Here is a 17,500-nt window from a genome sequence, read left to right as displayed (position 1 = left end):
CCTGAGTTAAGACACTTCAAAATACTTTGATTTCCTTTAACTGAGGAAGGTTTACGAAATGGATGCATTTAAAAAATTTTCTACGTGTTAAATAATTTGAAAGCCTTACTATTTGGTTTGACTTCATTATTACAACTCCCTCTCTCTCTCTGTACACACACACACACACATCATGGCACTCCGTCGGTTAGGACGCCGAGGGTCCCAGTTGATCCCATCAACGGAACAGCCTACTCGTGAAATTAACGTGTAAGTGGCTGAGCACTCCACAGACACGTGTACCCTTAACGTAGTTCTCGGGAATATTCAGCGTGACACAGAGAGTGACAAGGCCGGCCATTTGAAATACAGGTACAACAGAAACAGGAAGTAAGAGTGAGAGAAAGTTGTGGCGAAAGAGTACAGCAGGGATCGCCACCATCCCCTGCCGGAGCCTCGTGGAGCTTTAGGTGTTTTTCGCTCAATAAACACTCACAACGCCCGGTCTGGGAATCGAAACCGCGATCCTACGACCGCGAGTCCGCTGCCCTAACCACTGGGCCATTGCGCCTCCAGTTGAGGGTCCCAGTTGATCCTATCAACGGAACAGCCTACTCGTGAAATTTATGTGCAAGTGGCTGAGCACTCTACAGACACATGTACCTACCCTTAATGTGGTTCTCAGGGAGATTCAGCGTGACACAGAGTATAACAAGGCCGATCCTTTGAAATACAGGTACGACTCATTTTTGCCAGCTAAGTGCACTGGAGCAACGTGAAATAAAATGTCTTTCCCAAGGACAACGCGCCTCCGGGAATCGAACTCTCGATCTTACGACCGTGAGCCCTGTACCCTAACCACTAGGCCAATATATGCTTGCGTGTGTTCGTGAGCAAATATATGTTTTGTGTGTAAATGTATTGAACACCAATTATGCGCCATCGAACAATTTACGCGTACAGATCAAACTCTTTTGCCATCCTGTAATGCTAGCAGAGTTTATATATACGAAAAATAACCCAAATCCTATTTCAGACATTAAATTGTGACGTAAAGGGTAAAGACCCCCTTCGGTCATGAATGACCATGGGATTGCACCTAGAAAGTTACCCTCAGAGGCACAAGCCCGGGCAAGGTTGTTTTTATGGAAGACCAGCAGTCGCCCATGCATACCAGCCTCCCCTCTCCACGCCATTAGTGTTATCCAAGGGAAAGGCAAAGGGGCCGGTACAGCTTGGTGGCACCTGTGACGTCGCAACTGATTTCTACAGCTGAGTGAACTGGAGCAACGTGAAATAAAGTGTCTTCCTCAAGAACACAACACGCAGCCCGGTCCGACCTTTGTTTTATACGTCAGAATGGCGATTGTGTAGTAGTAAAAACTAAAACAATATTTTTAACAATCACCACATAATTACAAAGAGTTCAACTTTTTAAGAATCGTTACAATATTTCGTAGTACTTAAAATGTATAGGGACGAGGAAATAATATATTTAAAATAAAGAAACGTAATATTTAAATGTGTGGAAGCACTCCGTCGGTTACGACGACGAGGGTTCCGGTTGATCCGATCAACGGAACAGCCTGCTCGTGAAATAAACGTGTAAGTGGCTGAGCACTCCACAGACACGTGTACCCTTAACGTAGTTCTCGGGGATATTCAGCGTGACACAGAGAGTGACAAGGCCGGCCCTTTGAAATACAGGTACAACAGAAACAGGAAGTAAGAGTGAGAGAAAGTTGTGGTGAAAGAGTACAGCAGGGAACACCATCATCCCCTGCCGGAGCCTCGTGGAGCTTTAGGTGTTTTCGCTCAATAAACACTCACAACGCCCGGTCTGGGAATCGAAACCGCGATCCTACGACCGCGAGTCCGCTGCCCTAACCACTGGGCCATTGCGCCTCCACTATTTAAATCTAAAGGGATGAGGAAACAATATTTTCAGTGCTTATATGATTAAAAAAAGGCTCATGCACGCTTTCACGCACACGCAGATTTTTTATCTCGCGTTATATAACTGATGCGACGAAGCAAAATAAGCGGGAATTTTATTGGCAAAAAGAAAAAAAAATTAGCATTTGAATCCAAGGGAGATAAATCACTTATACTAAAGCAAATTAATTCAGAAACTTTATTAAACAAATAAAACTTTTTAAAACAATGGAGACGTTATCATTGTGCGTCATTTACTAATTAAACCACTCATAACGTTTAACCCAATTCATATCGATCTACTTGAGTTATTCCCCTTAGTTCTTAAACTGTTTTATTGAAAACATACGGTAAGATTTGCTGAAGCATGGAACAAACTGTCAGCAACAGTTGTTAGTTGTCGGAGCCCTGCATCCTTCAAAATTTCCATGCTTCCTGAGATTCACCAACACTACACCTGATTTTCTCCCCTCCATACACACGCTGAGGCATGGAACAAACTGCTGGCATCAGTTGTTAGTTGTCGGAGCACTGCATCCTTCAAAACTTCCATGCTTCCTGAGATTCGCCAACACTACACCTGATTTTCTCCCCTCCATACACATGCAAGCACGTATCTGACTCGTACACTGTTCACTTTCCAGACATTTGTACATTACTGCATATACTTTATACGCACTTTCTGACAAGTTGTGGTGCACCTGAGCACTGTATACAATAATTTCATTATTATTATTATTATTATTATTATTAGGTTGTCCCAAAAGTTCGTAAACACTTGCGAAAATTGAATTTTTACTCGCCAAGTACTAACAAAAACAACAAAAATTATTCCTCAAAATAAAGACCATTATTTTCCAAGACTTTCTACGAACTTTTGGGACAACCTTGTATTATGCAAAAGAGACAAAGTGGACTTAAGAAATCTATTAAAACACGGTTTCCCCCACATTTTGACATCCATCATATTTTGTTACGTCATATATATATTAGACGGCTCTTTTCTTCGACTTCATCAATAATGCAGGTAACAGAAAGTGTACGGCAGTGGCCCTTAATCCCAACCATTTTTTACCTATGCCCCCCCCCCTATCATTCCTATTTTTCTCAAATGGACCCCCATAGCCATTTGATGTTCTAAAAAAATCCCATTATATTTTCATAATTAAATATGATTAGAAATTGTATTAAAAATATTTGTTAAAGCAATCGTGTGTTGTAAAAGTATAACTAATTTACAGCATAATTTTAACAATAAAATGTTATATGGCCCGCTAAGGGCCATATGGACCCCCGTTGAGGACTACTGGTGTACACTGTATATCTGTCTCAACTGCTGCGTCTCCCTCCTTCACTGTCCGTCTGTCTATATGTCTCACTTTTCTACTTTTATCCCTGTGTAATAATCCTGTATGACTGTCCGTATGCATGTACATACACTTATATGTACATGCATTTGTAGTACGTATTTATGTAATTCTGTTTCTGTACCCCACTCTCTTTCTCTCATATATATATATATATACCAGTCATGCGCCAGGGTAGGTAAAATTTGAAAATACAAAAAAAAAAAAAAGTTGATAATAATACTAATAATTAAGCCATTCCGTGTCCAAAGTCAATGAATCCCCAACTGTGTATATTGAACACGTATACAGGTGTCTTGGTTTTTCGTCTCTACAGCAGTTTTACCCTCAACAAGTGCAGCCTCAACAGCCGAAACCTCAAGCGAGCAGTACTGTAATAAAAACAAGAAACCAGCCGAAAAAGCCCAGTACAACCATGCCGCCCACACAGAAATCATCAACCACTCCTCTCCGTAAGACCAAAATAGAATCGAGTAAATCTTCCAAAGGTAAAGGCAAAAAACATTTCGGAGGAGGTGGTTTTAGTTTTGGCGTTGACTATAGCAAAGTTGAAGTGCAAGACGACTATGTCCCTGGGCCTATTTACACCGAAGAAGAACAGGCAGATGAACTTGATCAGGTAGAAAAAAAAACAAAAAAAAACTAAAGTATAAAAAAAAAAAAAAAGCGATGTATACCTTTTGCACAGAATAGAAATGCGCACAAGCTTTCGCTCTGTATGGTGTGATTATTACATATTATCGATAACAATATTGTTGTTGATATTAATATTAGGAATGTCTTATTAATCCAATGCTTTCGTATAAAATTTTTAAAATATACTTATGTATATATACATATATATATATATATATATATATATGTATTTTAAAAATATACGCTTTTAAAATTATTTTCGCAGTGTGTGTACCCTCGCCTTTAACGATTTTTATGCTGCTTTGGTGTTTAACGCGTAATCAACCTTTTTTGCTTGTGTATTAGTATTTTATGTGTTGACTTTTTTTTCTTTGCCCTCAACATGTCAAGATAAAGTTTTATATATATATATATATATATATATATATATATATATATATATATATATATATATATATATAATGATATATATATAATATAATATTTGGTAGATCCGAGTGTGGATTTTTAAAAAATTTATGCGTATAACAGAAAAAGAAAAAAACTGTGTTTGCTGAATCTTAATAGAAAAGCAATTTAAATATATTTTCCAAATACCAGTTAATTTATTTTTCTAAAAAAATACTTTATTTTAGAAATAATACTTCTGTGTTTCAAATGTTAAAAAGATTCTCCTTCGAAAAGATATTTCTTCTGTTATATTTCATTTGATTTTTTTAAATGAAAAACGCAAAACAAAAAAAAAAGAGAAAAAGAAAAAAAACATCCAATTCCCGTATTAAAAAAACAAATGATTGATTACTTATAAATGAATCAAACGATTTAAAAAATTTTTTTTTTTACAAAAATACAATGTTCATTCCGCAGAAATGTGGGCAAAAAAATGTAACAATTTATACAACTATAACAAATATATTTAAAAAGCATTAACCCCCCAGAAAGCTTACTGAGGAAGAACCCTTCTTGAAGGGTTCTTCAACAGTCTTTTATGCTTGTAACGTGGGATATCTCGTGTCCTCATGGCACATCCAACATGCTCAAAAAAAAAAAAAAAAAATATAAAATTAAACAAATAAATAAACGAATGGATTAAGCAAACAAAAAAAAAAACCCAACGAAACTCCCCTAGATATTTATGAATTTTACACTTACCGATGTTGTCTCTACGGCGTTCATTACGGGATGGGGTTGTATCTACAAATAATAATGATAATAATAATAATAATAATAATAATAATAATAATAATAATAATAATGTTTTATTCCCCATGACAGAGGCGACAAAGTTAATATTCAGCGGCAGTGTTGATGTGTAAAGATTAACCCTTTAGTGTTTAAACCGGCCATATCAGGCCAAAATTGTCTTCCTGTTATATGCTCAAACCAGCCAGCTCAGACCTCTCACACCTACCCTGCAATGTCATTCTAAAAATAAACAATTACATCTTTCAAATCTTGAAGCTACAAGATAATACCAGATTAATTTTTTTTAAATGTAAATGAATAAGGATTACTTTTGATATATAAATTTGAACACTAAAGGGTTAGGGCAGTTAAATCGTCATAGTTTTCACCTTTGCTTCATGTTCAGACGACGAAAAAATATGTCTATTTACTCCAGCATTAATCATAATAATTAAAAAAAAAAATATAATTAAAAGGGAAAATTAAGAGATTCCTGTCAGAAACGTAGCGATAATGTCATTACAAAACAAAAGAGACAGTGATGTCGTTATAAAACAAAACCGGGTGACAGTACAGTTGTTGTTTAGCTCATGGTCCCAGGACCATATTATCTAGCTGGGAGAGTAGGATGTTAGTTGAGGGCAATTTGATTTCTAATTCTAACAGGTCGAGTGTCTCCAGTCAATTTCTCGTATCTGTGTCTCTTAATTTGATACAGCGCGTGTGTAGGGGAGATAACTCAAGATAGAATAAATTCATCTTCCACGAATATATTTTGCAGGATGGTGAGGAAATTACGGTAGCATGTTCAGTTTTTTTGTTTTTTTTTGATAAATTAAGCGGGGGTCTAATTAATTGAAATGAACGGAGAGATTCCTTTGATGTCATACACTACTAAAAACAATAGTGAAACTGACTTGCTCGGCGCTCTCATGCCGATCAAGTTTTTGTAATTTCTTGTAAGAGTTGTCTCCACCTACCAGCCATATTTATATATATATATATGGAAGGAGAGAAGGGGAGAGTGGGCTACAGAGACAAATTAATAGATTTAGTGAATAGCTGGGTAGGTAGGGGTTGATAGCAGGATTTCAGAAGAACTTTGAATCCATTATAGTAAGCTATTAATATATTTGTCAAAAAATTTGAATTCTTCTGAGAGCGGAAAGCTGTACAAAATCATAGCATCTATAAACAATAAGAGACGTGATACTGTAAAAATCAAACATCTAGGTTCTAGTTAAAGCATAGCATTTTATGGATATATGACAAAGCGCTTTGCTTTCGATTGGAAGACTGGAATCATATCAACTCGGTCAGATGTGATTAACGTCTGCTGTTGAACAAAGCAGAGGCCTGTGCCATTGAAGACCGTCTTTTACAAACACAAAGGTCTTCTTATATTGAAGTTAGTACAAAATATTGGTTTGTATGAGGGACATTAATACAAGGTAAACTCCTTTAAGATTTTTAGGCTGTTAGGGAGCGAAACCTGATGTCCCAGTCAAATCAATAACATACAATTTCATATGTCTTTCTCAAAATCATATACCGTTCTGGACATCAAATTATCCTACAATTATCTCACCACATTTTGTTTATTTGTCTTATCGTCTGCTTCATTCTCATACTCTACGTATTTTCCCATTGAAACGAGTGTCAATGGCGCCATGTTTTATTGTGTTCCTTTCAGATTTCATTATGTCTTGTGCATTCTACAGTGTGTCGCAGTTCATGCCGTACTTATCTCATTGCATCATGAAGAAAAAACATCTGCATTGTCTGCACAATATTTTTTACATCGTGTGTATCCACACTGCATCATGATAAATCTGCATCATCTGCATTGTATCTCAGTTCGCGTGTATATCAAATTGTATCTCGTCAAACTTTGTTTTGCACTACGTTAAATAAAGGCCTCGTCGGCGTCAGCGTCCTCTGTACAACATCTGACTGCGTGTATCATATTCTTAAATTAAAATTTCATCCAGTCCTCTACATCGAAACACGTGTTGTGTTGTGTTGTCACTACGTATAGAATAAAACTGTTTCACCTGCACTTTACCACATTGTGTTCTTTGCCTTGCAATGTATTCTGAAACCGCTTCATACATCAACAAAGCACAATTCACTAAAACATTGCACTTCTTTCATTGTTCTAAGTTTTTTTCCTTCATTATTTCGAAATAACAACAAAGACGACGGAATGGTGATAGAGGGACCAACTAAAATCCAGGCCAACTAAAATCCAAACAGTACTTAGTTTCATCTCTCTATATTCTGAGTTCAAATTGCATCAGAATCGACTTTCTCTTTGCCTCTCGATGAGGTTAGGGACTGCAAAATACGGTACCAGTTATACACGCGGGTAAATTGAATAAGCAAAGGCATAATTCCATGGTTCAGCTGATTGGCCGCTTGCTGCTAATGCAAAAACGGATTAGCTGCAACTAATTATTTTTAATGAGTCCATATGACCTAAGTTAGACCCCCTTATTCGCATAATCACCGAATCTGGAACTTAACTATGGTCTATTCATAGCACTTATTCAGCATTACCTGACACCCTTGGGTCTCATTGACACCATTACCTCTCATAACCCATATATATATATATATATATACATCACAATCAAGGAACGGCCATAATAGGCCGTTCACCCACTAGAAATAACAGCCAAAGCTTCAACCGCAAAATAACATCAATTTCGTAAACCAGGAGAAAATTTCCTGGTTTACGGAATTGATGTTATTTTGCGGTTGAAGCTTTGGCTGTTATTTCTAGTGGGTGAACGGCCTATTATGGCCGTTCCTGATTGTGATGTTGAACTTAAAAATGGTCTATGACTATTTAATTTTTTTCCCACTAGGCCGCTGGTGGCAAAAAAATTCTACAAAATTTTTTGCCACCCTATATTGATTAATTATATATATATATATATATATATATATATATATATATAATCACGCAGGGCTCATTTTATATATATATATATATATATTATATATATTATATATATATATATATATATATATATATAATCACGCAGGACTCACTTTGTTAAAGTAAACCAGTCTAAAAACGAAGAAACATCATGTCAAATGCTTAGCAAAGATGATAACATCAGACGTTACTCTCGAAATGCTTACGGCTCAGGGTATATGCAGAAGGTTCTGCTTTTAAGATACTCCTTTCTCAATCATAAACCTGTCGAGATGTGATTGATAATTAGCAATTAGCCAGGACTAACTTACAGATAAAAACCAGTTGGTTCCATTTCGTCGTTCAAAATTCAACCCTTCAACTAGGTGAACAGATTCTCTCCCTGGAACCCTAGTGGGGTGGAGTGAGTTTTCAAGGGTTAAACTTCTTAATCTTTGAGGAAGTTCACTGATGATGAACATCTATGAACCGCGAATTCTTCGACTGGTTTTGCAATACCCTTTTTTTAAATCTCAAACTCCTTCATAATTTCTTTTCCTTTCTCTCTCTCTCTCTTCCTCATCATATATTATATATATATATATAGACATATATGAGAAGGTGCTGAAAATTCCTGGCTTTGGGTAAAAGAAAATACAGGAGGGTCAGTTGATTATAATTTCATTCAACATATTCTCCTCTCAGAATCACACACTTATTGCAGTGGTCCTTCAGTTTTTCTAAGCCCTGAAAAAGAACTCGGAAGGCTGGGCCTCCAGCCAGGCCTTTCGCGACACCCTTAAAACCAGGAACATTTTAGCACCCCTTCGTATATATGGCATTTAACACGTACCCAAGAATCTTAATTTCATTTTTTGTTAAACGCAAGGATCCCCCCTCCTCTCTCTCTCCCTCTCTCATTCTCTGAATAAAACACTCCCCTTTGATCACATGGGATTTCTCTCCAACAACTTAATTTGAGACGATAGAGAATTAAATATGATACTCTACAGACACCGAAGCATTCCCTTGCATTGGAATTGAACTTATGAACCAGTATCTCCTCGGTCAAAATGGTTCTATTCTTATAGAATTCAGTTTCTCCTGTACCAGAAACAGGTGTCAAGTAATCTTTTGATAATAAAGTATTCAAAACGATTTCTTTACTCACACCACTTCCGCCATTGCTTTTACTAGGACATTGAATCGCCTGTCTCGTGCTGCACTGTTTTAACATGCAATTTTCATTTTCATTTTCATTAAAGAAAATTTGTTTTTAACATTTTATCAAATTTTCTAACGTCATGTGTTTTATCACACATTATATGTTTATCACACTTATACATGTTTTGTTATTACATATAATATTGTGCTTGTCTTATATTATATCACATGTACATCTGTTGTGTTTAAAGAGTCACAAACCATTTGATCTTACATTATGTCATGCTATCACAATTTCATTTAGCTCCGAACTTAATTTAAGCTTTAAAGCTTTGCAAATTAGCGCAACACGAGAAACGTAATATATAGTACATTTTAAACATATTCTGCTGTGTCTGGGGAGAGTCATTCTCTTTTAGTGCCTTATTATTTAACACACTCACCGGTAAAATTTCCACTTATTTCTTATTCTTATTATCCTAAAATTTTCGTTGCGTCTTGCAACCTTTTCAATAGTCTTGACTTGAAAAGGTTGCAAGACGCAACGCAAATTTCAGGAAAATAAAAAGACGAAATAAGTGGAAATTTCAACGGTGAGTGTGTTAAATAATAAGACACTAAAAGAGAATGACTCTTCCCAGACACAACAGAATATGCTTCAACACACGAACTCATATAAAGAATCTTGCAAACCAAATCCAAAAACGAAATTTTAATCATACTTAAATACATAAAACTAACAGAGACTAAATAACTTGAGTTTAATCTCTTCACCGGAGCTAAAATAATTACCAAGTATAGGTTATTTCTGAATAACAGAAGGGGCAATACAGTTTCAATTCTCGGTTGAAGTTGCAAACGGTAACTATACTATCAACAATTGTTGAAAGCCACAAATGCTAAGCCGTTTAGAGAAAGAAAACGCCGTAAGACTCATTAAAGGAAATTCTTGAGGAACCTGGGACCATCCCACACGAAGGTTATTTGTTTGTTTTGTGGAATTCTTGAGAAAATGTTTGTTGCTTAGTTACAGTTTTAGTTATTAGTTATTACTTTTATAGTTACCCGTGGTCATATAATGTTGCATGGTTACACTGAGGACATATTCTGCACGTATTTAAAAAAAAAAACATATCTATATATAATATACAAACTTTACAAAAGCACATCTGTATAACGAGCATATTATTATGGTCGTTGCTAGTATAAGAATCTGTTGTCCATTATAAATCTTGAAGTTATTTAGTGTAGAGTGTTGGTAATATAATCTGCTCATCAGGTTTTCCCTTATATAATGGGTATTATTATTAATATACATATATACATACATATGCATATACATATATACATATATATGCGTAAATATACATTTATACGCGCACACACTCATAGACATATATATACACACACACACATATATATATATATAAAATTTAAAGGACTGACCACTAAAAGTGGACGGTCAATATGCTAGATATAGACGTCAAAATCGCTATTTTCCACGAAATTTTAATCTTCGGATTTTCTTAATATGCTAAGCCACTGGTTTTAATTGATTAATATCAATTTCTACCTTTATTCAATTATATGTTATATATATATATTATATATATATATTATATGTATATATACCGGGTAAGCACATTAATGTGAAACAAGGTGGAAAAAAGAGTACTCAAATACTATGTATGTTACCTGTATTTATACACACTATATATTAGTATTCCTGGACAAGTTCATGGCACTACATTATCTTATTAAAATTTGCCATATAGGCAGCAGAGAGAGTAAGGTAGCTTGCGGGCTGGACACGGACATTAATGAGGTGAATGATAATGATACAAGGATGATAAGGATGGGAGAAGACGGAAAGCGCCCGCCGACTTTTGCTTCTCTAAAACATTGTTCTTTTTAAAAAAGCACTGAATGAAGTATTAACCCTCTTACAATTTTACAAGTGTTCCAGTTTATGGACTAAAGAGTCCGTTACAAATACAAACAATTTAATACGTAGGAAAGGAAGCACTCCGTCGGTTACGACGACGAGGGTTCCGGTTGATCCGAATCAACGGAACAGCCTGCTCGTGAAATTAACGTGTAAGTGGCTGAGCACTCCACAGACACGTGTACCCATAACATAGTTCTCGGGGATATTCAGCGTGACACAGAGAGTGACAAGGCCGGCCCTTTGAAATACAGGTACAACAGAAACAGGAAGTAAGAGTGAGAGAAAGTTGTGGTGAAAGAGTACAGCAGGGATCACCACCATCCCCTGCCGGAGCCTCGTGGAGCTTTAGGTGTTTTCGCTCAATAAGCACTCACAACGCCCGGTCTGGGAATCGAAACCGCGATCCTGCGACCGCGAGTCCGCTGCCCTAACCACTGGGCCATTGCGCCTCCACACTTAATACGTATAATGAGGCGATAAACCTGTCACACAAATGAGTCCTCATCCCCAATCGACTTTCTTGCCCCTTGCAGGCATTCCTGCAGCCGCGAGTTGAGGGCCCATAAACAAGATCTATACTCCTCAGCCTCCCTCAGCAATAGTATGGGGGGAGGGGCAGCACACACACACACACACACACACACACACACACACAGTTTGTATTTTCATAGTGCGTAGCAGTTGTCCTCAGCTAACAATTGCATCATGTATAGACCACGAGCATGCACCCCTCTGCGAACATGCACACGTACATGTAGTCCCACATGCATCAATGTACATGTGTATCCGCGTATACAGCCATAGAGAAATGTAAGTAATTACACAGAAACGCACACATGTAGATGTAGGAAAAACCATGTGTATTTTTCTATGCAAGTAATTTTAATCTTGTATCATTCTTATTATTGATAGTAGTAGTAATAGTAGTAGTAACAACAATAATTATAATAATGATAATGATAATAATAATGATATTTAAAGTAATATTGAAGAAAGAATACAATATTCAATAAGTACACACACACCACACACACACACACACGTATATAATTATATATATATAGAATTATATATATATATATATATATATATATACACACACAAACATATGTACACACACACATATATATATATATACAAATATATATAATATAGTATATAATATATACACACACACAAACATATGTACACACACACATATATATATATACAAATATATGTACACACACACATATATATATACAAATATATGTACACACACACATATATATACACAAATACACATATGTACACACACACATATATATACACAAATACACATATGTACACACACACATATATATACACAAATACACATATGTACACACACACATATATATACACAAATACACATATGTACACACACATATATGTACAGACACACACATATGTGCACGTACACGCACACACACATATATACACAAACGCATATATATATATACAGGGTGTTCCAAAAAAATGTATACACACTTTAAATAATTGTAAATTTGTTATTCTTTGTAAGCCTAGTACTTATTCTATCGTTCTCTTTTGCCGAACCACTATGTGTATACATTTTTGGGGACACCCTGTATATATACATATATATATACATATATATATATATATACACACACTCACATACACTTAAAATGAAGCCATATTCAAGAAGTCACAAACACACCTGTATGTCCACTGATTGTTTTCCAGGAATTAAATAATTCTCCGATATATTTTACTCCAAATTCAATTAATTTTTAATTTCTTTTCTCTTTTCATCTTTTTTAAACAATTCTCATTGATGCTGTCACCTGAAACCTCACGAAAATGTCACTAAATCTACACCAAAACAACCTCACTGAAATATTAATGGAACTAATAAAATCTGACAATGAAATCCTGACCGAAAATCCAAAACACCTGATTAAAATTCCAGACATATCGTACAGTTCCATTAGATCTTGAAGGACCGACTAAAATGGCACATCCACACGTACCAAAGGGTGGGATGAAATATGGCGGTGGTGGACCTAGCTATGGTGTCAGTTATACACCACCAGCTGGCGTGCAAAGACAGAGCAGCAAACCATGGGAAGATAACGAGATGCTTCATAAAGTCCAGGACACTCTGGCGCACAGATCGCAATACCAAGTGAGCAGCTACAATGGTGGACCCCCCGTTCACTATCAACATGTGGCTCCACCGGCTTACGTACCAGGCCCTCCTCCACCCAGTGATTCGTCCTACATCGATCCTTTCCCTTCCTTCGTTCCACCGAAACCTGAAGAGGAAGATGATGAGTACGAGTTTTTGCCCGTCAGTCAGAGGAGGAACCAGTTTAGCAAACAGGACTTTGTCCCTGGTAAGTTGTGAATGCTATTTTATCGTCGTTGTTGTTGCTCTTCTTCTTCTTCTTCTTCTTCTTCCTTCTTCTTCTCTTCTGCTTCTTCTTCTTCTTCTGCTTCTTCTTCCAATCAGGACTCACGCCATTAGCCACAAAGAATAATCTCTAATTCGAGCCTACTCTAAGCTACTAAGAATGCATGATAGACTTGGCGGTTGCACGGGCGCGAAAGCTACGTTGTTATCCTCATTCCGTAAACGGTGGCTTTCAACGGGTGGAGAGCTGAACCATCCTGGGGGTACAGATGATTCGCAATCTAGACTAGTGTCTGAAAGTTTTACCACACCATGGTTCCTCTGCTTTGTGGCAGAAGTATGAGGAAACAATGAGAGAAGGTTACGATGAAAGAGTACAGTGGGGTTCACGCCCCCCCCCGGTGCCTTGTGGAGCTTAGGTGTTTTTGCTCAATAAACACTCACAATGCCTGGGAATCGAAACCGCGTACTTATGACCGCGAGTCCGCTGCCCTAACCACTGGGACATTGCGCCTCCACTGTGTTGTTGTTGTTGCTGTTGTTGTTGTCAGCATGCCGTCTAAAATGCTATGCAGCGTTTCGTCCATATTTACCCTCTTAGTTTAAATCCCGCTGAGGTCTACTTTGCGTTTCATATTTTCAGGGTCGATAAAGTAAGTACCAGTTATGCACTGGGGACGATGTAATCAATTTGTCCTATCCTCTCAAATTTATAGACCGTGTTCCAAAACAAGAAAAAAAATCGTTGGTGTTTAATCCTAGGCATGATCAAATTTGTAATTATAACTGTCACGTCCAGCGTGTGATTTGAAAGAAGTTTAGCTGTCTTTTCTAACAGGTCGAGCAGCCATACTCTTTTACTCTTTACTCTTTTACTTGTTTCAGTCATTTGACTGCAGCCATGCTGGAGCACCGCCTTTAGTCGAGCAAATCGACCCCGGGACTTATTCTTTGTAAGCCCAGTACTTATTCTATCGGTCTCTTTTGCCGAACCGCTAAGTGACGGGGACGTAAATACACCAGCATCGGTTGTCAAGCAATGCTAGGGGGACAAACACAGACACACAAACACACACATACATACATATATATATATATATACGACAGGCTTCTTTCAGTTTCCGTCTACCAAATCCATTCACAAGGCATTGGTCGGCCCAGGGCTATAGCAGAAGACACTTGCCCAAGATGCCACGCAGTTGGACTGAACCCGGAACCATGTGGTTGGTTAGCAAGCTACTTACCACACAGCCACTCCTGTGCCATGCTGCAGTTAAATCTAATATGGCTGATTGACACAGGTAGACTTGTGTTACTTGAAATATATTCTTTTCTACTGTAGGCACAAAGCCTGAAATTTCGGGGGGTTGAGGTAAGTCGATTACATCGACCCCCCCCCAGTACTCGACTAGTTCTTATTTTATCGACCCCAGAAAAGATGAAAGGCAAAGTCAACCTCAACGGAATTTGAACTCAAAACGGGAAGACGGACGAAATGCCACTGAGCATTTTGCCCGACGCTCTAACGTTTCTGCCAGTTCGCAGCCTTGTTACTTGTAATATATTATTGGGTTGTCCGGAAAGTTCGTGCCGATTTTTAAAGGAAAGAAAAAGGTCAATAAATACTTGCCATTACATTTTTAATCAACCAAATATGAACCATTTTGTTGCACAATGTGTCTCCATCTTTCCTTTAACTTGAAAATACCCTCTTCCCAGAATTGAGGTGGTTTCATGGCAAAGAATTCATCAAGGTATCTTTTTACGTCATCCAAGAAATTGAAATTTTTACCATTAAGACTATTCTGCAGAGACCTGAATAAGTGGGAATCCGAAGGAGCAATATCTGGTGAATATAGATGGTGGGGTAACACATCCCAGCCGAGTTGCAGGAAATTTTGTCTGGTTCCCAAAGCATCAAGTACCGAAAATGAACTTTCTTATCTTCCATTTTAAAGGGTTACAGAATTAACACAGGTTATAGGAATATAAACCTTCTTCCACGAAAAGATAGCTTAAACTGTGCTCTAAATGGAGATGTAGTCAAATCCTGTTTTATGAACTCAACCATGTTCTAAAATAAGTCGAAAGGTAAGCTACTATAAATCGGCACGAACTTTCCGGACAATCCAATACAATCCAGTTGATAATTGCTTTACATTGATTACCTGCCTCCATAAATAAATTATATTGGAAGAAATCCCCAAAGGAAATGAAAATGCTGTTGCAAGGGAACACAATTGACAGGAACACACACAAATCCAGTGTTCGGGCTACTGTAACCTTTTAAGGCTAAATAAGTGTTTCTTTACAACCCACAAGGGGCTACACACAGAGGGGACAAACAAGGACAGACAAACGGATTAAGTCGATTACATCAACCCCAGTGCGTAACTGGTACTTAATTTATCGACCCCGAAAGGATGAAAGACAAAGTCGACCTCGGCGGAATTTGAACTCAGAACGTAACGGCAGACGAAATACGGTTACGCATTTCGCCCGGCGTGCTAACGTTTCTACCAGCTCGCCTTTAAGGCTAAATATGTATTCAAAGAATTCATTAATAAGGAAATGAACATTTCTTAGTGTTGCTTCGGTTCTGCTAATATAGTGGCCTATCAATTAGAGCTGTTCTAACTATAGCCATTAGGTCTTATATTTGAGTGTGTAGCATGCGTTTTTCTGATACTAGTGGAATCTGAATGTGATCGCTGACTTGTATTATCACAGATAAATCCGTGATAAGTGTGACGTAGTTCACAACTGAGCTTACCGTGTTATATCGATCAGTGATGAACGAATCAACGAAAGACGAGGCTACATATACCACAGAAATGTAAAAGAGTGCTGGTACTCTGATTGGGACGTACTCTTGAGTTTGTGCATATATATATATATATATATATATATATATATATACTACAGTAGTTAACACAAAGGAATCGTTATCTTGTAGATTACTGGAGAATATATAGGGTTCAAATCCTGCCAAGGTCGGCCTGATAATTTATTGCATTTTTTGAGTGTACTAATGTCTAAGTAGGCGCAACCTAAAAATTGTTTTGTACAGAAGCAATATGATGAAAGGAACATCTGTCGTCGACGTACTAGTAGTAGTAGTAATAGTAGTAGGTGCAGGAGTGGCTGTGTGGCAAGTAACTTGCTTACCAACCACATGGTTCCGGGTTCAGTCCCACTGTGTGGCATCTTGGGCAAGTGTCTTCTACTGTAGCCTCGGGCCGACCAAAGCCTTGTGAGTGGATTTGGTAGACGGAAACTGAAAGAAGCCCGTCGTATATATATATATATATATATAATATATATATATGCGTGTGTGTTTGTGTGTTTGTCCCCACCACCCAATATTGCTTGACAACCGATGCTGGTGTGTTTACGTCCCTGTAACTTAGCGGTTCGGTAAAAGAGACCGATAGAATAAGTACCAGGCTTACAAAGAATAAGTCCTGGGGTCGGTTTGCTCGACTAAAGGCGGTGCACCAGCATGGCCGCAGTCAAATGACTGAAACAAGTAAAAGAGTAAAAGAATAGTTGTAGTAGTAGTAGTAGTAAGTACAGTTTTACTTACGAACCTACAGTTGGTCAATTATACTAATTTGTATGGAATTATGTATGATTTGATTTGATTTTAATTTTCCAGTTTCAGCTCATGAGCTGTGGCCATGCTGGGGTACCGCCATTTAAATTAAATTTTGTCGCCTGCAGAATGCAAAACCTAAAATGTTAAAACTTAAAAACGAAAAAAGAAACTGCTATTTCATTATTTTTATATATTCAAGTATATGAAAATATATTTATTTGTTTCTGGATTAAAGGCAATCAACAATCAGATTTTAATTATCACGGAAAAATTTTAATTGGTTTGTTGCATTCTGTTTAGCAGTTGCTGACCGCGGAGTCGAATGAACAGTAAGTATGTAAATAAAACTATGCTAAATGCCATACAG

The 17,500-nt window shown here is 37.2% G+C and overlaps 1 protein-coding gene across 1 annotated transcript in view; it reads left to right on the top strand.

The window, feature by feature from the left end:
- The window catches only part of LOC115231207, a 34,791-nt gene extending 21,262 nt beyond the window's left edge, over nt 1-13,529 (top strand). Inside the window, exons 3-4 of the mRNA XM_029801279.2 lie at nt 3,598-3,900; nt 13,092-13,529. Coding sequence (XP_029657139.2) covers nt 3,598-3,900; nt 13,092-13,529 — 741 coding nt within the window. The remainder of the gene's footprint in view (nt 1-3,597; nt 3,901-13,091) is intronic.
- The last annotated feature ends 3,971 nt before the right edge of the window (nt 13,530-17,500 follow it).

Source organism: Octopus sinensis, unplaced genomic scaffold, assembly GCF_006345805.1.
Source record: "Octopus sinensis unplaced genomic scaffold, ASM634580v1 Contig17787, whole genome shotgun sequence".
Classification (NCBI taxonomy): domain Eukaryota; kingdom Metazoa; phylum Mollusca; class Cephalopoda; order Octopoda; family Octopodidae; genus Octopus; species Octopus sinensis.
This window is presented reverse-complemented; position numbering and strand designations above follow the sequence as displayed.